General features: G+C 55.8%; 1 protein-coding gene across 1 annotated transcript in view; it reads right to left on the minus strand.

Moving 5' to 3' along the window:
* GSG1L (GSG1-like) overlaps positions 1-20,640 on the minus strand; it is a 168,241-nt gene that overhangs the window by 43,179 nt on the left and 104,422 nt on the right. Inside the window, exons 3-4 of the mRNA XM_006756853.2 lie at positions 14,357-14,468; positions 3,295-3,462 (exon numbers count right to left, since the gene is read on the minus strand). Of these exons, the coding sequence (XP_006756916.1) occupies positions 3,295-3,462; positions 14,357-14,468 (280 nt within the window). The remainder of the gene's footprint in view (positions 1-3,294; positions 3,463-14,356; positions 14,469-20,640) is intronic.

Below are 20,640 nucleotides of genomic sequence, written 5' to 3' on the forward strand. Positions count from 1 at the left end.
CCAGATGTTTTAGTAAGCGAGGCTGCTCAGTCACGGGGACAGAGTGCACCCCAATCCCATGTGTGCACACCGGCCCTCAGCACACACACGTGCACACACACACGCACCGTCTTCCACACCCCACCGTGCTCCAGGGCCCGGAACACCTCTTGGGATCTGCCCAGCTGCTCCTCAGACCCCACCAGGCCGCTCCTGCACAGAACCCCCAACAGACCCAGGTGGGGCGGCAGTGTCGGGCAGGACGCCGGTGAGGCCTGGGGAAGTGCGCCACACCTGCCTCTCCTCTGACAGGACCAGGGGGGCGGCTGGGAGACCTCACACCCACTCCCAGACCTGTATCCTCCCGGGCCCTCCGCACTCATGGCTGCCTTGCACCTTGCCTGCCCTCATGCTGTGAGCTTCAGCGGACTCCCCTCAGTGTTGGGAGGAGATACTGATCCGTCCTGAGGGGCACCCACTCACTGTGACCTGGTTCAAAACCAAGCTCTGGCACTTACCAGCTGTGTGACCCTGGGCAAGTCACTACACCTCTCTGTGCCTGGATTTTGCAACTATAAAATGGGGACACAGTGATACCCACTACCTCCCAGAGGTGTTTCGGAGTGAACGTCTAAGGCATTTAGAGGGTGCCTGGCACAGGGCAAGCACCACGTACGTGTCAGCTGTGCTTATGGGTATCATTTATTAAAGCCCTAGTATCTAAAACGCCATCTCCCTCTCGTCCTGAGGTAACCATTCCCAGGCTTTGTACTTTGCATCAGTAGCAGAAGAGACAGGAACTGACACGCACAGAACCCTCTCCGTGTGCCCGGCACTGTGCCCAGCACGCTCCCTGGCTTGGCAGGGCCGAGCCTTCCCCGGATGCCAAGAGCTCTCGCACTGTGGTCAGAGGAAGCGGCCCCCAGTCACACAGCAGGAAAGCAAGGGAAATGGGAAACAAAGGTCAGGGGCCTCCACCCCCCCTCCCCATAGCACCCCGTCCCCCAAGGAGAAAATGTGGGCAGGTGGGAGCGTGGCTGTCTTCCCCATGTCCCTGCTGCGGGTTTGGGGGTGCTGGCCACGCAGGGTTCCAGCCCCGCTTCTGGGCACCTGCAAACCTGTGCAGAGGTCTGCCCGTGTGCTCTGAGCTCTTGGCAGGGAAGACACACACACACACACACACACACACACACACACACACACACACAGAGAAAACTAGAACAGCCCAGCCACGCTGAAATGCTCCCCCAGAGAAGGAGGGAAGTGAAGTCTGAGGAACCTCTGCATAACGTTCGAGCTGTGAACGAGTGAAGTGATATTCCGCACACACGCCGGAAGCAGCGTCTCCCGCGTCGCTGCGGCCATTCGAACTGGGGCCCCAGCACACGGAGCTGCTTGGCACTCGGCGGTCCTGCTTTCAGCACCAGCAAAACAAGGCTGCCCACGGGCGTCCCAGGCGCTCCACAGCCGAGGGGACAGCTGCTGCCGTGCTGATGGGGCGGGTTAGACATCGGCTGCTCGTGTGACTTCTAAAGATGTTTCCTGAGCGCCTACCCCGTCCCGTCTCTGCCACCCATGGCCCGCTTCCTAGGGGACACGCTTTGGCCACAGCTGTGGGTGAGGCTGGCCCATGTGCCCGGTCAGCCTGACCTCCCTGCCACAGCTGACTGGCCTGGATCTGAACACCTGACCGGGCACCTTGGTGGGGGGTGGGGGGGGCTGGGTGCTAAATCGGCTCAACAATGGAGGGGCTTGAGCTGCAAGGGCATGAGGCAGTCAGGGCTGAGGTCCACAAAGAGAAGAATTCCGTCGATCACACACACACAATTTGATGAGCGCCTCCTCGGTACCTGGCCCAGTTCTAGGTGCCCAGAATACAGTGATAAAACAGCAAAGCCCTGTCTCATGGAGCTCAGCCTACAAACTATCGAACAGATCACAGATAGAATAACGTTAGATTATATCGGTGCTACCAAAACATAGCAATGGGCTAAGAGCGACGAAGGCAGGGTGTTTGGGGGTGTGCAAATTTGGACCAACTGATGAAGGAAGCCCTCACTGCGCAGAGGCCTGAGTGAGCCAGCCAGGTGAGGATTCCAGGCAGGGACACAGCAGGTGCAAAGGCCCTGAGGTAGGGTTGAGCTTGCCGTGCTCAAGGAACAGAAAGGGGGCCCGTGTGGCAGAGACAATGGCATCTGTAAGAGGCAGAGAGGTCCCTGTGTGGCCCCACCACGTGACTCCTTGGATTGAAACCCTTCCATGGCCCCGCAGAGTCCACCTCCTCAACACCGCCCAGCCCCTCAGCCTCCGTCCCCGTTTCCCTCCTCAGACTCAGTCCTGGGGACCGTTCACTTCCCTGCAACCGAAAGGCATTAGTGCGTGCATGTCCCATCACTCCCCAGAAACTGGCTCCGCGATAAGAATTTGGATAAAATAGCTTATTTAGGAGGTGGTCCTAGGAAATATGCTAACCGTCCACCCGTCCATCATCCACCCACACATGCATCCATCCATCCAACCATCCATCCATCATCCATCAACGCTTGCATCCATCCGTCCATCATCCATGCATACATGCATCCGTATATCCATCCGACCAACCATTCAACCATCCACCCACCATTTATTGTCACCTCCCCTACTCCCAGCAGGACACCGAGGACTCAGGTGATCAGGTTTGGTTCTGGCCTCGAGGAGCCCTCTGCCAGCAGGTGTCACCAACCCCACTGCTGGGTCCTCTTCTCACCCAGTGCTGTGACCGGGTCCAGGACGGAGACCTTGGATGGCCTCTGTGTGCCCCCACCTTGGTTCTGCGAAGCCTGCAGCCAAAGGCAAATGCTCCAACTTGATCCCCTTCCCGCTCGCTCAGGCTCTGATCGCCTAAGCCTGTGGTCGGCAAACTGCGGCTCGCGAGCCACATGTGGCTCTTTGGCCCCTTGAGTGTGGCTCTTCCACAAAATACCACGTGCAGGCGTGCACGTACAGTGCGATTGAAACTTCATGGCCCATGCGTAGAAGTGGGCATATTGTGGAAGAGCTACACTCAAGGGGCCAAAGAGCCATATGTGGCTCGCGAGCCGCGGTTTGCCCAGACACAGTTTGCCAACCACTGGCCTAAGCTCAAGGCAGTCACCTGGCCCATAAACATGAAGACGTCCCAGATGTTCTGACATAGTGGAGTCCACACTGCGCCTCACCCAACCTGCCCATCCACCCGCCCCCAGCACTTCCGGCTGACCGCTCAGTCCAGCTTTGCCTGGAGCCCTGTGTCCACGAGGCCAGACCCCGGGCCAGAGGTGCCCCGCGAGCACTGACCTCTCTCGGAAGTACTTGATGGCCTCGGGCTCTATGAAGGTCGGCTCCTCCCGGTAGCCCTGCTCAAACACCTTGCGCTTGTGGCGGAACTCGATGACCGTCTTGGTGTAGGAGTTGAGCGTGGTCACGGAGGCGGCCATGCAGCAGGTGAAGGAGCCCCACGCCAGGCTGCGGGAGACAGGAGAGAGGTGCCGTGAACCCCCAGCCGCCGGCGCCCCTCCCCTGCTCGCTGCCTCTTTGGGGCCAGACCTAAGCAGGTGCCTCCTGGAGAAGAACAAGACGTGGTCCTACCCCCCCCCCCCCCCGAGCAGCATTATCTTCACCTGGTGACGCAGACCTGGCCGAGCTCATTCCTCAGAGGCAAGATCCAGGGGCCGACACGGGGAGGGTTACCACAGACTCAGGCAGCGATGCTCGATCGAGCTGGGTCTGAGCCGACGAGGAAGGGTGTGTGGAGGGGGTTGGGATGCGGGAGCAAGGGAATGCGAGGAGATTAGCCGAAGTGGATGATGAGAATAGATGGGAGCAGAAGCCCTGACAGCCGGCCCCTGCGAGAGCTGAATGACCTTGGTTCCTGTGTGACCTTGGGCAAGATGCTTACCTCTCCGCCCCATCATCCCTGCATCCGTTTTAATGGGCATCACAATAGCCGCACCTCACAGCGAGGTTGCAAAGATGAAAGCAGATGGCCCGGTGGGGCCTCTCAGAACAGAGCTGGCACGCAGTCCGTGTTCCAGAAAGGCTGGCCATCATTACCACCATCGCGATTAGCACCATTTTTACTGCCCGCTTCTGTCTGGCTCCCAGCTCTCCCTCCGAGATTAAATTATAATGACCTCGCGCTCCACGCGTCCCCCCTGCACACGGGGGACTCGGCTGTGCCCACCTCGGGTGTGTGCTGAGCAGCCAGAGCTGGAGGATCTGTCCCCCACCCTCACATCTGGGAAGAAGGGAGGGAGGTCTGGGGCCAGCTGCTGTCTTCTCCGACCCAGTGCCCGTTCTACAGGTGCCTCCCGCCTGAGTCCTCTGACCAGACCGCGCAGTGACATTTGTAACCGGGGTTCCGGCCTTGCCGTAGGCACACCTGCTCTGGTTTCCGGTCACTGTCCCCAGTCTCTGCCTTGATGACTGGTTTCCTCCAAGTCACGGGCTCTTCTTGTTGCTGCCAACCCTGCACTGTCCCTGAGCCTCCAGCCTCTCCTGCTGCCAGCCCACAGGGCCCCCCACCACCCACTCATTCCTCAGCGTGAGTGCGGCCCGCCTCCCACGCCCACTGCTCTTCTCTGTCAGCCCAGAGCGCCCGGAGGAAAGCATGGAGCAATGCGAGGAATCGGCCTTTCTCCCCGGATCCACACCATCATCTGTCCCTTTCTGCCAAACCCACTGGAGTGTTCCCCTGTCCTTTCATGAAAAGGAGCTAGTGTAGATCTTCCAGGAGCTCTGATGACCTGTAACTGACAGCTGTGGGGCGCCAGCCTGGCCCCTCTAAGAACTGCCCCGTCCACCAAGGGTCCACCAGGTGGCTCCACCCCCGGTCACAGATGATTGGATAAGGGCTGGACCAAAGCTATTTAATCAGATAATCCTTCCTCAAAATTCTAGTCCAATCTGGGATGTCTGAACCAGAGGGCTGGAAATTCAGAACCTGAGGCTGGCCCGGCCCGTGTGGCTCAGTGGTTGAGCGTTGACCTATGAACCAGGAGGTCATGGTTTGACTCTGGTCAGGGTACATGCCGGGTTTCGGGCTTGGTCCCCAGTGCAGGCCATGCAGGAGGCAGCCAATCAATGATCCTCTTTCATCATTGATGTTTCTATCTCTCCTCTCTTCCTCTCTGAAGTCAATAAGAATATATTAAAAAAAAAAAAAAAAAGAACCCAAGGATGGAGAACGAAGAAGCAGGCTTTTTCCTGGGGTCCCACGGGTATACGTATGTTGGTTTAGCCTGACCCGCATCCTCTTTGTTAAGAGACCACTCCTCCCCTCCTCTCCGGCCATGCAGTTTGTGAGGGGCTGGCCTCACCCCCAGCCTTTAGGAGTGAGCACATGACCCAGGCCTGACCAATGAGAGTGTCGCTTCCCTTCGGCCACAGTAATTGGCTCAGGATGGGCATGTGACACCAAAGTCAGGCTGAGACTCACCCATAGGTCTTAAAAATAACTATCTTTATTGTTGAAAATATTACAGATGCCCCCTCTCTCCCCCATTGGCCCCTCCACCCAGCCCTGCCACCACCACCCCAGGCACTCACTGCACTACTGTCAGCCCTGGACCCCCAGCACTGCTGCTGAGGTACCAGGGAACGGGCTCAGCTTCCCCCCGCGGGGACTTGAGCAGGAGGAGCTCCTGGGGACTGTCGGCACCCAGCAGCCTGAGAAGGCGGCTGACCCTGAGGAAAGGAGGAGGGACAGGCCCCTGTGCTAAGCAGTGTCCCTGGGCTTTCCAGGGTGGGACCCCAAATTCCTGTTTTGTTTTTTTTTTTTCCTTAAGAAATTCGGTTTCTGTCCATGGCAACCAGAGTTCTTCTGCAATAACTTCCTATAAATCCCCCTTTTTGCATAAGTTCGTTTGAAGGTGAATGTCTGGTCCCTAGGACCAGGGAGCTTACGTACGACGGGGTCCAGCTCCCCACGCTGACGCCCAGCAAGGAGGAGACCATGCCCTGCATTTCCTCACAGCCCTCCCCCACCCTGCCATTCTCTTGTGGCTTTTCCCCTCTTATTTATTATTCTAGGTTTTTAAATTACACTTTTAACTTCAAGATAATTATAGGTTCACATGCTGCTGTAAGAAATGATGCAGAGAGATCCATGTGCCCTTTCCCCGGTTTCCCCAGCGGTGACATTTTGCAAATCCCGTGCAGGGTGCACCAGGGTCCCGGCAGAGGGACAGCCAGAGGCCACTGTTTCCGCCACAGTGGTCCGGCCAGTGCACTGCATAGCCACACCCACTTTCCTCCCAACCTCTGGTGACCCCTCATCAGTTGTTCCTTTCTATAATTGGATCATTTCAAGAATATTATGGAATAGGCACACACAGTGTGTATGTCTGAGATCGGCTTTTCCACTCAGAATAATCCCCTGGAGAGTCAGCCCAGCTGTGTGTTTAATGGTCTTCATGTTCCTTTATATGCACAAGTGTCTCCACATCCGGACCAGCACTGGGTGGAGTCATCCTTTTTAAAATTTATTTATTTTTATTTATTTATCTATTTTCCAATATGTTCTTTTTTATTTTTTATTTTTGAGAGAGAAGGGTGGCTTTTCCATGCACGGGGCGATGCTCAGCCAACTGAGCCACCCAGCCAGGCCTGTCCTGGCTTGAGTCTGAGCTGCTCTGGGGGGCGTGCGGTGGCATCTCCCCGCGGTTCTCACTGCTTGGCCCTCACGGCTAATGGTGCTGGGCGTCTGTTCATTTGCTCACCTGCCACCTGAGACTCGTCTCCGGCAGAACGTCTGCCCGTATTTGCCGAGCCCTTTGTCATCGTTGCTGTTTACTGTTGCGTTCTGGGCGTTTTTACACAGCCTGCAGGCCCGTCCTTCGTCAGATGTGTGGTTTACAAATCTTTTCTTTCCGCTTGTAGCTTGTGTCTTCAACCCCTTACCAACGTCCTTCACGGAGCAAACGTGTTTAATTTTGATGAAATCCAATTATCAATTTTTTTCAATGCTTTTGAGGTCAAGTCTAAGAATGCTCTGTCTGGGCCGAGATCCCAAAGATTTTCCTCCTCTTTTTCTAAGAATTTTATAGGTTTACATTTTAAATTTAGGTCGATGACGCATCTTGAGTTAAATTTTATACAGGATATGAAGTGTAGACCAAGAATGATTTTTTAATTTTTTTTGCCAATGAATGTCTAATAGCTCCAGTACCGTTTGAGAAAGGCTATTCTCACCTCCACTGAATGAATTTGCATCTTTGTCAAAAACCAGTTGGGCATATTTGTGCGGGTCTATTTCTGGATCCTTCATTCTGTTCCATTGATGTATCTGGGTGTCTATCTCCCCACCCACACCACAGTCTGATTACTGTAGCTATTCAATAAATCTTCAAATTGGGTACGCTGATTTCTCCCACTTTTTCTCCTTCGTCAAAATTGTTTTAGCTATTTTAGTTTCCTTTGCCATTCTTTTGTTGTTGCTGTTAATCCTCTCCTGAGAATATTTTTCCATTGATTTTTGGAGGGAGTGGAAGGGAGGGGGAAAGACACGGAGATAGAAACATTGATGTGAGAGAGACACATCGATTGGTTGCCTCCCACATACATTCTGACTGGGGCTGGAGATCGAGCCTGCAACTGAGGTACGTGCCCTTGACTGGAACTGAACCTGGGACCCTTTAGTTGCAGGCGGAGGCTCTATCCAGTGAGCCAAACCAGGTAGGAAATTTTGACATTCTTAATAAATTTTATCATAATCTTGTCTGTATCTATAAGAAATTACACTGACATTTTAATAGGAATTGCATTAAGCCTGTATACGGACTTGTGGGGAATTGACATCTTTGTCATAAACATGGTATAGCTCTCCATTTATTTAGATCGTCTTTCATTGGCATTTTGTAGCTTTCAGCCTCCAAATCCTGAAGGCGTTTTGTTAGATTTATTACCATGTATTTCACTTGTTTCAGTGTAAATGGTACTGTATGTTTAGCTTTGTCCAACTGTTCATTACTAGCTTATAGAGTATAATAGATTTTCATAGTTTAATCTTGTATCCTGAGACAGTATTGAATTCATTTATTAGGTCTAGGCATTTTTAAAAAATATATTTTTATTGATTTCAGAAAGGAAGGGAGATGGAGAGAGAGATAGAAATATCAGTGATGAGAGAGAATCATTGATCAGCTGCCTCCTGCACACCCCACACTGGGGACTGAGTCCACAACCCAGGCATGTGCCCTGACCAGGAATCAAACTGTGACCACCTGGTTCATAGGTTGATGCTCAACCACTGAGCCATACCGACTGGGCTAGACATTTTTTTACATGTAGGTTTCATAGATTTTTCTGTATAGACAACCATGTTATCTGCAAATAGATATAGTTTACTTCTTCCTTTCCAATCTGTATGCCTTTATTTACTTTTCATGTCTTATTGTACAATCAAGAGCCTCCAGCAGTACATGGAGTATGAGTGATGTTTCCAATCTTAGATGGAAAGCCTTTATCTTCACCACTGAGTATGATGTTAGCTGTAGGTGTTTGGGTAGATTCTCTTTATCAAATTTTAAAAGTTCCCCTTTATTAAATTTTTTTAAAATAATATTTTTTGTTTTTTAATTGATTTCAGAGAGGAATGGAGAAAGAGTGCAAGAGAGAAACATCAATGATGAGAGAGAATCATTGATAGGTTGCCTCCTGTACACCCCCTGCCCTGGCCCGCCCCTGTCTGTGGAGGATCGAGCCTGCAACCCAGCCATGAGTCCTGACTGGGAATAGAGCTGGTGACCTCTTGGTTCACAGGTCAGCTCTCAACCACTGAGCCACATCAGCCAGGTGAAAGGTCCCCTCTATTTAGAAAACTCAAGAGGAAAGTAAAATTTGCTTTCTTCTTTCCTGCTGTTCCAAGATTGCTTCTTTAAAAAGAGTTTTTTTTTTTTTCTGTTTAGAGAACGTCTTTTCGCCCTTCTTTTAGGGTACATCTGCTGGCAACACATTTTTTTTTTAGTTTTCCTCCAACTGTTGGAGAAAATGGCTCTTTGGGGCCAAAGATCTTCTAAGCAGCAAACACCTCCCATCACCACCCCTCCAAGGGATCAATATGCTGAAATGCCAGCTAAGCCCGGCAGAGAGAACAGGGCGGCCTGGGCCCCCAGAGAGTACAGGGCTAGTGTCCTGCTTTCCCAAGCTCCTGGAGCCTGGGAAGTGGGGGGAGCGGGGTAGAGGGAGCCACAAAGCCACTGCTTTCCATGCAGATGGGGCTCCAGAAACAGAGAGGCACCACCCGCCCGGGACCTGGCCCAACCTGCTACTCTAATGCTGTGTGACCTGGGCCAAAGCGCTTCACCTCTCTGTGCTTCTAGCTCATGTATGCCATAACGTCCCACCCTCAGTCTGCAGAATGAGTGCTCAGGGTTTCGCTGTGTGTGCCGTGGTGAGAGGGGTCCCTTTTCCACCCATCTCCATGTTGGGGATCAAGTGCAAAACAGAAGCACAAAGTGACTAGTTTTCTGCTCTCCTGCCATCACCAGGAAAACTGACATGTGGCTAGTCCAGCCGTGGGCAAACTACGGCCCGCAGGCCGGATCCAGCCCATTTGAAATGAATAAAACTATTGAAAAAAAAGACCGTACCCTTTTATGTAATGATGTTTACTTTGAATTTATATTAGTTCACACAAACACTCCATCCATGCTTTTGTTCCGGCCCTCCGGTCCAGTTTAAGAACCCATTGTGGCCCTCGAGTCAAAAAGTTTGCCCACCCCTGGGCTATTCCAATTCCCACCCGGTCAGGTGGATGACTAAGTGAGGAAAGTGTAAGTGTCAGGCAGCAGGGAGTGGTGGGGACTGGGGCGAACTGGAGGGCAGATGCAAGTTAGGCAAGGAAGTAGCTCCTAATGGTCAAGGGAAGCCAGAGGCCTGAATTCTTATGTAAAATGTTTACTTCTTTAGATGTTAAACACAAACGCGGACATTTAAATAACACGGTGGCAGGCCCAGCCGATCACTGGCGGACAGGGTTCAGCCCTGGGCTGTCTGTAGTTTGCAGCCTCTGAGGCCAATTGTGTGAGTTGGGCCTTTGCCTTTTCTGAGGCTGTGCCCTGTCCAGCCAGTGGGCCTGGTACCTCCTCCGTGGGCGTCACTGGCAGGACTATCCAGCTCAGGTTTGGAGAGCGTCTCCCGCCGGGCCTGGCACAGTCGGTGGCACCAAGCTTAGTTTTATCCTGCTCCCAGGGGCTGGGGAGGGGGCTTGCCTTGGCATGGCCACAGGGAGACCTGGAGAGAGCTGAGACCCAGGAGCAGGCAGGCAGGAGGCTTGAGGTCCCAGGGCTCAGGGCGGAGATGGGCTCCCAAAGCTCAGGCAGGGCCAAAGGAGGCGGTGGGGGAGTGAGGGGAGACAGCAGCCAGGGCTGGGTCCTAAGCAAACACTGAAGTTCTGGGGCTAACGCGAGCAGCGAGCCCGGTGGGGGTGGGGGGGTGGGGCCTGGGGAGCCAGGGAGGGGGCTGCTTGCCATGGGATGCCATGCTCCTGGACATTCGGGCCACATGCCTCTCAACAAGCAAGGTCCAATGTCACTCCCGTGTGTAATCGCTGCCCCTAGTCGCACTGGAGGAGCTTGGCCCCACAGTCCTCACAGCCGCCCCCCGGAGCCTGCGCTACCGTGACCCCTCCTCCAGAGAGGAGCAGCTGAGGCTTGTTAATGCCACATTCCCCGGCACGTTCCCCGTGCGGAGTGCCCACGGGTGGCTTCCCGTAGCCCTGGTGGTAGCTCGTCTCCAACGAAGGCCCCATGAGCCACCGCTCCCGGGCTGGGGTTTTGTGCAGCCCCTTCTCCTTGAATCTGGCCCCATCACTTGCTCGTGAGCAAGAGAATACACACAAGGGACCCTGGGACCTCCGGAGCAAGGCTATAAAATAAACCTGTAGCCTCCGCTAGGATCTCTGGGAACACTTGCTCCCCGCAGGGGCCCAGACACCGTGCTGGGGCAGCCGCTCCACTGACAGCCCCAGGGGAGCCCCCGGCGCCAGCCGCACCACCTGCCAGCGCTGCCAGGGGCCATCTGGATGCCCGGACCGCCGACATCGGTCTGAGGCGTCACGGAAGGCCCCGCGCCAGGCCCCCAGCTGAGCGCAGTCAACCACGGAGCCCTGCCCGCAGTCCGCTCTTCTCTTCCCGCTGGGCCCGTGACAGAGGCCGGGCCTGTCTTGCCTTGGAGCTGGTCTCCTCGCGGCCAGAATTGTGACAAATGGCCTCACACATATTAAACTAGAGAGATGACACCACAAGGCCCTGCCAGGCCCCAGATGCGAGGCATGAAAAATGGGGCTGGTCCATCTTGCGGGCCTTGGTGACAAGGAGAAATGGGTCAGCCCTAATAGGGGCTACACATTGGGCGCCCGTCTTAAATAAGTCAAATGGGAATTCACTGCCCCTTGGGGGCGGGGCAGCCCTTAGGGAGCAGAGGAGCCGGGCAGGAGACCCGGCTTCAGGGGGAAAAGGTGCCCATGGCCGACTCCAGCAGCTCCGGTCTCGGCACCGAGTGCCAGGGCGGAGAGCCAGGGGCTTCGGGAAAGAGAGGCCGGTGGGAGGAGGCGGTTCAGAGTCCTGGGCCGGTGACCTACCCTTTCTGAGCCTCAGCTTCCACATTTGCAACACGGGGTCACCGTCCGTGTTACATTTCAGATCGGTAACGGTAACAGCAGAAGAGCATGTGCAGGCGTCGAACAGTGTGGGGGGCGCACAGGAGCCGTGTCTGTCCCATCATCTCCCCCGCCGCACACAGGGGCTGAAAGTAGGGGCTCTGGAGCCCCCCGCCTGGGCCCACCCCAGCGCCCCCACTCACAGGCGGGTCCCCTGGACGCCGCCCTGCAGCTCCCCTGCCTCAGCCACCCCACTCCCAGCTCGGCTGTGATGACACACCTGTGCTCACTGCACGGAGTCAGCACCCACAACTGTTCTCTCCCCTCCTGTCTCCTTCCCTAGCGCGGGGTCACTACCTCCCAAGGTGAAGGTCTAAGGAGGAGCTGCTGGTGGGAAAGGAGGATGGGTAAAGGGAGTAAGAGCTTTAGCTGGCTCCGCTGTCACGGGTCTCCTTAAGGGGATCAGGGGTGGTGCTGACGGGCCAGGGTCCCTTTAAGGGGCAGAGCCATGCAGGGGGAGGGGATGTCGCGGGCGTCCCCAGGGTCTGCACTGGGTCTGTCTCAGGCATCCCTCTCCTGACAGCCGACCACCTTTCCCCAGAGGAGCGCTCTCACCGCCCCGTCTGCCCTGCCCCCTCCTGTCTGCCCTGCCCCCTCCCGGCTCACTGTCCGTCCCTCCTCTGCCAGCTTTCCTGACCAAACCCTCCCTGGGCCTCCTGCCAGGAGCTGTGTGAGAGCCCTGCTCTGTGCTTCCACCGTGGTGTGTGGTGACCTCCCCATGGCCCCCTCCCCCCAGGAGAGTCCACATCATTGAGATGAGAGTTCACTCATCTCAATGCCATTGCAGTGCTATCCTGGCACTGCTGTACCCCCATCCCCCCACCAACACACAGACACACACCCCTCCAAGAGAGTGCTCAGTGAGTACGTGCTGAATGACCAAGTGAGTAAATGGCTCAGCCACCAGAGGCAGACGGAACCCCTGGGCACTGGGCAACGGCGATCAAGGTCTCTCCAGCACACGCTCCTTCTGATAACAGCCCCCCACCCCCAGGTTTCCTCTGTGGGACCCCTCCTCCTCTCTCTGTCCAAGGGTTTGGGTGGGGCCAATAGCATGTGACCCAGGCCAGGCCAATGAGAGCAGCCCTGTCTCCCAGGGTCTAAATCATTGGTTGAAGGATGGTCACATGACTTAAGCCAAGCCCGCGAAAGGCAGAACCGGGGTCTGGGCTGGAAAGGGTGTGAGGATGGCCTCTCTGCTGGTCCTGCTGCATTTGTAGGATGAAGGCCTGGAACTGAGCGTGGTGACCCTTTGTGCCATCACTTGGGGAAAAGCTGCTTGTGAACAAAACCAACACAAAGGGAATGGAGGCAGAGAAGGGGGAGGATGACAGTCCCTAAGGAATCCGCTCATCACCTGGAGCCAGCCGCACCTGAAGCCGGCGTTTCGGTAGCTCACCCAGCACCCAGGCCATCCGCTCGCCATGCGAGAGTCTAACTCATTCGCAGCCCAGAGAAGGGCCTGGTCAGCTGAGCCATAGCTCGTGACACTCCCTGTCGTGGTGGTGGCTCAAGAGAGAAAGTGGCCTGAGTTGGGCTCATGGGAGGGAGGCTGGGGACTGTAGTGACTTTGGGGAAAGGGAAACCCTGATCCCCCCATCCCTGTATGTGAAGGAGGAGCTTTCTCACCGTCCTTCCCCCCACCCCGGGAAGCCTGGCCAGGAGTGGAGTTGGCATGTGGGGGGCAATGCTCAGTGACCATAAGGGGACACTCAGCCCCGTGACGTCACCTACACTCCCGTGTTCGGGAACCCGAGCTTCCTCATTGCTCAGACGAGTGTGGGTGGGGTTTCCCTTGTGACAAGCCATGCCCCCTAGCTGGTCCCCAGGGACTAATACAAACCCCTGTTTACTCAGCTAGGGAGCCCATCACTCACAAGCAAAGGGATCCTGGCTGGTTCTGCCTTTCGCACACTGTGCTCTGGGGTCCGGAGCCCCTCACTGGGGTCCTCGCACCCTTGGGACCACCCAGCACCCCCCATGGCTCGCCCACCTCGGGTCTCACCAGCTTCCACCTCCACAGCCTCTAAGACAGGGGCTGGCCCTAACTGGTGTGGCTCAGTGGATAGAGCGTCGGCCTGCGGACTCAAGGGTCCTGGGTTCGATTCCGGGCAAGGGCATGTACCTTGGTTGCGGGCACAACCCTCGTAGGGGGTGTGCAGGAGGCAGCTGATCGATGTTTCTCTCTCATCGTTATTTCTAACTCTCTATTTCCCTCCCTTCCTCTCTGTAAAAAATCAATAAAATATATATTTTTTAAAAAAGACAGGGGCTGGCGAACTTCCTCTGTAAGGGCCAGACAGTAAATATTTCAGGCTTTGTGGGCCGTTCCATCTCTGTGCCTATAGCGGGAAAGCAGCCGTAGACTACATATAAATGAAGCGCGTGGCTGTGTCCCAATAAAGCTTTATTTATGGACACTATACATTTGAATTTCACATAATTTTCACATTTCACAAAATAGTCTTCTTCTTTTGATTTATTTCCAAGATTTAAAAGTGTAAAAACCATTCTTAGCTTGAGGCTGATTAAAATGATAGTGGGCCTGATCCAGTCCACGCCGCAGTTTGTCTACCCTTTGGACTCCAGGCTCACCCCACTTCCCTCTGCCCCCCCCTCCCCCCACCCCAAACCTGGGCTGAGCTGCTGAAGTCCCAGCATGCCTCGGGCCTCTTGTGTCTGAAGGTCAAAGCCACTTACCAGAAGGACCACCCGTAGTCCCAGGAATGGGGCCTCCAGTCCTCAGGGCCAAGGCTCACGGTGACCTGGAACACCTGCGTGTACATCATGTGGGCGACCATTCCCAGGAGGCCTGTGGGGGAGCAGAGAAGGAGTCAGCAGGCAAGGTGGGGCTGTGTGCACCCCACGGCCATCGGTGCGTGGTTTTCTGCGGCTCATGGTCAAGTCTGTGAGCCCCTGGGCTGGGAGAGCTTTGGTTCGAGGGTCTGAGCGAGAGCCCCTCCCGCACATCTCCCCGCGCAGCCCTGGGCAGGGCACCCCCCTCCTCTGAGCCTCAGCGCTTTCTGTTCCGGGATGAGACTGTGACAGCTGAGCGGAGGGGGGTAAACCGAGGAGCCTCCGTGCCTGGTGCCCACCAGACACGCTCATTCGGCTGCCAGGTTAGGATAAACCCGGGCCGCGCCCCCGTGTGGATGCGGCGACGGGAGCCCTCTTGGTGCCGTGGTGACAGCCAACTGGCACGGACCGACCGACTTGCAGAGGGAGTGACAGGGTACCGAGGAGGGAAGGGGTCGCTGGCAAGAGGAAGAAAGGAGCCAGGGATGCGTATGCACTTACTGTGGCCAAGCACCCTGTCCGACCCTCACTTCTGTTTTTGCCTCTTTTGATCTTCATAACAACACTTGGAAGTGCCTGCCCCTGATCGTGGAACTTCCTTCAGGGGCTCTGGCACCTGTGTCTCCGTCCCGCCGCCTGGCCCAGGCCTGATGGGCACAGAGGACTCAGAGGCGACACAGAGGGGGGCCTGTGTTCTGGACGGGTGTCAGCCTCGCGTGGACACTTCCCCTGCTCTCTGACCCCAGGTGAGGGCTGCCCTCCAGGGCTGCTGGGGGCACTGAGGCAGGACATCCAGGGGGAGGTGACACATAGGTGCCGAGTCCCCTCAGGAGCCCCAGAGGCTCAGCACCCCCCAGGCTCTCTGTGCCGCCCCCCAACCCCTGGCCTGGGCTCTGTGGGAAGGGGGACGAGGGGACGAGCCTGCAGATAGCTCTGTTTATTTCCTTGACACCATTTTTTGGTGAACGTGCATGGGATGCCTTGATAATGAGGTGCCATATTTAATGTGTCCCATCAACTGATGGCACTGACGTTGCCTCCAGGATTTTGCTCTATAAGCAATGCTGCAATGAGCTCCTCCTACAGGGCTCATGCTCAGCCTCGCGGGCCGGTGCTTGAGACGATGAACGCTGACAATCTCGCCCCTCGCACGGTGAGACACGCAGCCCGACATTGCTCTACGTCTCACATTTCCCTCATTGCTAGTGCGCTTGGGCATCTTCACGTTTGTTAACATTTCTGTTTCTTCTTCTATGGATTTGCCAGTCTGTATCCTTTATCAGCTTTCTTCTTAAAAACTCTTTTTCGTGATCACGTGGTAGGAATTGTTTGTAGGTCTTGGGTACAAATCCCGTCTGTTGCGTGGACTACACAGTTTCCTGCTTGTCTTTTCCCACGTACAGAGGCCTCCTTTGTTAAAAATAGACTCTATTTTTAGAGCAGCTTTAGGTTTGCAGAGAAACTGAGCAGATAGTAAAGAGTTCCCATATGCCCCTTCTCTCCGCCCCACAGTCAGCGGGGTTCATGTGTTACAATTCATGAACCAGTATTGAGGCATTTTTTAAAATATATTTTTATTGATTTCAGAGAGGAAGGGAGAGGAAGAGAGAGATAGAAACATCAATGAGGAGAGGGAATCATTGATTGGCTGCCTCCTGCACATTGGACCGAGCCCGCAACCCCGGCATGTGCCCTTGACCAGCATGAACCTGGGACCCGTCGGTTCGCAGGCCGATGCTCTATCCACTGGGCCGAACCAGCCAGGGCTTGTGGCATTGTTACTAACTAAATCTATGGTGTACATTTGGCCCACTGTTGGTGCTGCACGTGCTGTGAGTTTGGACACTTGTATAGAGACAGGGATCCCAGTCCTGTGCCCAATAGGCTCCCGGCCCTAAAATCCCCGTACCCCACCCTCATCCCTCCCTGCCTCCCTCCTCCCAGCCCGGCCGTCACTGATCTTCTCATTGTCTCCATCGTGTTGCCTCTCCCGGAACCTGGGATTATTGGGTCGCCCTTTCAGACTGGCTTCTCCCACTCAGCGATGTGCGTTTCCGGTGCCTCCGTGTCTCCGTGGCTCGCTGGCTCATCGCTGTTTGGTGCTGAATGACGCTCCCTTGTCGGGATGCACCTCAGCTCACCCACCATCACCCCCTGAAGGGCACCTTCGCTGCTTCCAGTTTGGGGTGATTGTGAATAAGGCTGCTTTGGTCAGACATCTTGACATTTGCTGTAGTCAGACCCATCCGTCTTTCCCTTTTTGTTTTTTTAAAATATATTTTATTGATTTTTTACAGAGAGGAAGGGAGAAGGGTAGAGAGCTAGAAACATCGATGAGAGAAACATTGATCAGCTGCCTCCTGCACACCCTCTACTGGGGATGTGCCTGCAACCAAGGTACATGCCCTTGACCGGAATCGAACCTGGGACCCTGGAGTCCGCAGGCTGACGCTCTATCCACTGAGCCAAACCGGTTAGGACACGTCTTTCCTTTTTTGGGTTGCACTTCCTGTGTCTGACTTAAGAAAACCAACACCATACACAGAGTCTCCTATATTTTTCGAATGTACTTATAGCTGTTTGTTTAATTCCTTGGGGAATTTATCTTAGTGACTGTGAGGTAAGGATCTAGCTTAACTTTCTTAAATGAATCACTAATTGCTTTGAGCCCTTACAGAATCAACTACCTTTCTCCACTGATTTTATTTTATCTTATAAATATATTTTATTGATTTCAGAGATGACATGAGGGAGAGAGATAGAAGCATCAATGATGAGAGAGAATCATCAATTGGCTGCCTCCTGCAGGCCCCACACTGAGGATGGAGCCCGCAACCCGGACATGTGCCCTGACCAGGAATCAGACCGTGACCTCCAGGTTCACAGGTCAGCACTCAACCACTGAGCCCCGTCAGCCGGCTCTCCACTGATTTTAAATGACACTTCCACACCATATTCCACTCCCACCTCTACACCAGCCTGTTTCCTCTCTCAGCATCCTGTTCCCGTGTCAGCACCGCACTGTTTTACTTATGTAACTTACGGTCCAGTCTGTCACTGCCTAGGGCTCACTCCCTCTGCAGCTGCCCCTCCCTAGGGCTTTGCCCCTTAGCAGGACCCTGACCCCTTCCTTGGCCCCCACCAGTCCTTCCTGAGGCCTGGGCCTTGCTCTCTAAACCGCAGTTGTTGCAGCTTCTTCGGTTTCTTCCTCACGGTGCCCGGCCAGGTGCTCTTAGAGTTTTGATCTCTCAGTGCCTCTGTCTTCTCATCTTTAGAATGGGGACAGGAGCTGACACTGGCTGTCCAATGAGCATCCGCTAAGGAACTGGAACAGTCATGGGAACACCCCCTCCTGATGTCAGGACAGGGGGACAGCACAGCATTTTACTGCAAGATCTCTCAGCGGGACCCAGGAGCTGGACCGGCCTGCTGGCAGACCAATTAATTTTCTGAATTGTTGGTATAGAAAAGCATTGATTTCTCAATTGAATCCATTTATTCCCAAATCTGAAAGGCCATGCTTTAAGAAAACCCAATCAATGAAGTTGCAATTGGTGAGTGTCTCGAATTGCATTTTAAAGACTCCGCTTGGGAAGTCCGCCTCCTGCCCATGTTCTCTGGACGCTCACACACTGACCGCCACGTGTGCCACCGACCCGCAGCGGAAAGGACCGTTTCAGCTCCTCTGGGTTGAACAATGGCATGTTGATGAGCGACGGGACCTCCTCACTGAGGGGCCCTGAACGAGTGAGGCTCTCCTGCCGGGAGGCTTCCCGGGGGACCCCCACCAGGGGTCACAGTGTGAACCCTCCTCCCTGGGCTTCGGGACTCTCCCCACTCCTGACACCAGAAATGGAGCTCCCAGCCTGTAGGTGGGGGGACCCTGGGGAGCACGGGGAGGGGCAGGGGATGTTGGCCAGGGCTCAGACCTGGGCTGCACCCGGTGCCACCCAGAACCCAGAGCCGGAAGAGCTGTGGCCTCCCGGGCCTGCCCGCACTGGCTACCCTGAGGAGGAGAGGCTGGGGTGGGGCCAGAAGTAGGAGACTGTCAGGAGGGTCCGGGGTGAGATGAAGCCAAGGGAGAGAGAGGGTCTAGTTCCCACTCTGTATGACCTCCCTGGCTGTGCCTCAGTTTCCTCAGCTCTAATATGGGGCTCATAACAGCACCTACCTCGTAGATCGGTAGGAGGCTTATACTTGAAAAGCACTTAGAACAGTGCTTGACATCGTAAGCCCCACAGAAGTGTTTCTTGAATGAATGAATGAATGAATGAATGCCCGAGGCTCACTGTGTAGACCTGCTAGACCAGCACCTGGCAGGGACCTGGCTCACCGCGAGCGCTCACCTGTGTTTGCTGAATGACTAGGTGGCTGCTGGGTGCCACAGGCCGGTGTTAAAGGTCTAGTCTGGAATATGGGGCTGAGTTAGGACGGGGCCAAATTCGAAAGCTTTAGAGAGCAAATGTCAGTCATCATTCCTGTGTTTACTTGTCATTCCCATCCCAGATACTATTCCAGGGGCGGGGGCGGGGGCGACACTGGGAGAGACACCCCTGTCCTGCCGTCATGGCCTCCGGTGCTAGTGGGGAGGCCGACGGGGAGCCATGATCTCACAAGAACAGTCCAGGAAGTGGGAAGGGCTGTCAGGGTCAAGAGAAGACGGGCCAAGCACCGGCCAGCTCCAGGGCCGCGGGGATGGGAGGCCAGGGAGGGCCTTCTGAGGAGGGGACACTGAGCAGAGGTGGGTGGGAGCTGGAGGCAGCCACAGGAGTATGGGGAGGGGGCAGGACAAGGCCTACTGTTGGGCGAAGGGAGAGAAGGCACCGCAGAGTGAGAAAGGGGAGGTGGGCACGGCAGGCCCGGGCGCCCAGGACGCCCTGGACACAGCGAGGAGTCTGGCGGCAACTGTAAGCGGATGGGGAACCAGGCGGGTATAAGCGCGGGGCCAATTTCAGATGCTGCTGGTGACTCTGAACAGGGAGGATGGGGAACCGGGCGGGTATAAGCGTGGGGCCAATTTCAGATGCTGCTGGTGACTCTGTGAACAGGGAGATGGGGCGGCGCCAGGAGGCGGCTGGAGAGGAGTTCCGGCCCGGCCCAGCGGCTCCTGCTGACACTGGGCTGGTGCGGCTCTGGGGCAGGCTGTGGAGGCAGGTCTGCAGGGCCTGCCCAGGGGCCGGCCGTGCCCACCCGGAGTCTAGGGGCCTTCAAAGGCTGTGGTTTGAGCTGCTGGGCAGAGGATGATGCCGCGTACTAAGATGAAAAAATGTCTGAGTGGTAGAACCCCCTTTGGGCTGTATTTGTGAGAAATGCCTTTTATATCCACAAAGAGATACTAGCGAGCAGGGGCGTGTGGATAGGTGTGGGTCCGGGAGCAGCCAGACTGAGGCTGAGCTGCCTGAGTCCCTGGCCTGTGGAGGTAGAGCTGAAGAGAGGAGTTGGGGTGGGGGGAGGCGAGGGGCCCTGGAGAGAGGAGTGGGGGAGGGAGAGGGGCTCTGGGGAGAGGAGTGGGGGGGAGAGGGCCCCTGGGGAGAGGAGTGGGGGGGCGGGCTCAGTGGAGCCCGGTCAGCAGTGGGAAGGGCCAGCAGAGGAGACAGGAGAGGTCCCGGCTGCAGAAGGAACTGGAGACACGTGTCAGGAGCAAGGAGGGCCCTTCAGGTCAGAGATGAGGCAGAGAAATGATTGCTGGGTTTGCCACAAGGAGGGCCTGGGGGCAGAGCCTGACCAGAACTGGCTGAGAAGAGGAGATGAAACGCCCAACACTGATGGGAAGACTTCCCAGCGTCTTTGGAGAAGCAGAAGGGGGTGGGGGGGTCGGAGCTAGAGCAGCCCGGAGGGGTGTGAGGAGGGAGACAGGGAGACCCTGTGCTCAGAGTGATGGAGCAGGGAGGGAGAGTGGGGAGAGCCAGAGGGTAACATACCTAGAGCTCGGGAGAGAGGCCAGAGGTGGGGGGACTGGAAGATAAGGGGCTGCTTCTGCTGGAGTTGGGCAGCCTGTCCGGGAGCAGGAGGGACAGTAGGTGCTGCAGAGCCCAGCACTGGGCGGCCCAGGGAGGCCCGACCACCATTGAGAGCCCAGAGGGCAGGTGTGGGTGGTTGGAGGGTGGCAGGTGTAGGAGGTGGGGAGGGAGGCAGGTGTGTGTGGTGGGCAGGGTGGCAGGTGTAGGAGGTGGGGAGGGAGGCAGGTG

The sequence above is a fragment of the Myotis davidii genome, unplaced genomic scaffold, assembly GCF_000327345.1.
Source record: "Myotis davidii unplaced genomic scaffold, ASM32734v1 scaffold934, whole genome shotgun sequence".
Lineage (NCBI taxonomy): Eukaryota > Metazoa > Chordata > Mammalia > Chiroptera > Vespertilionidae > Myotis > Myotis davidii.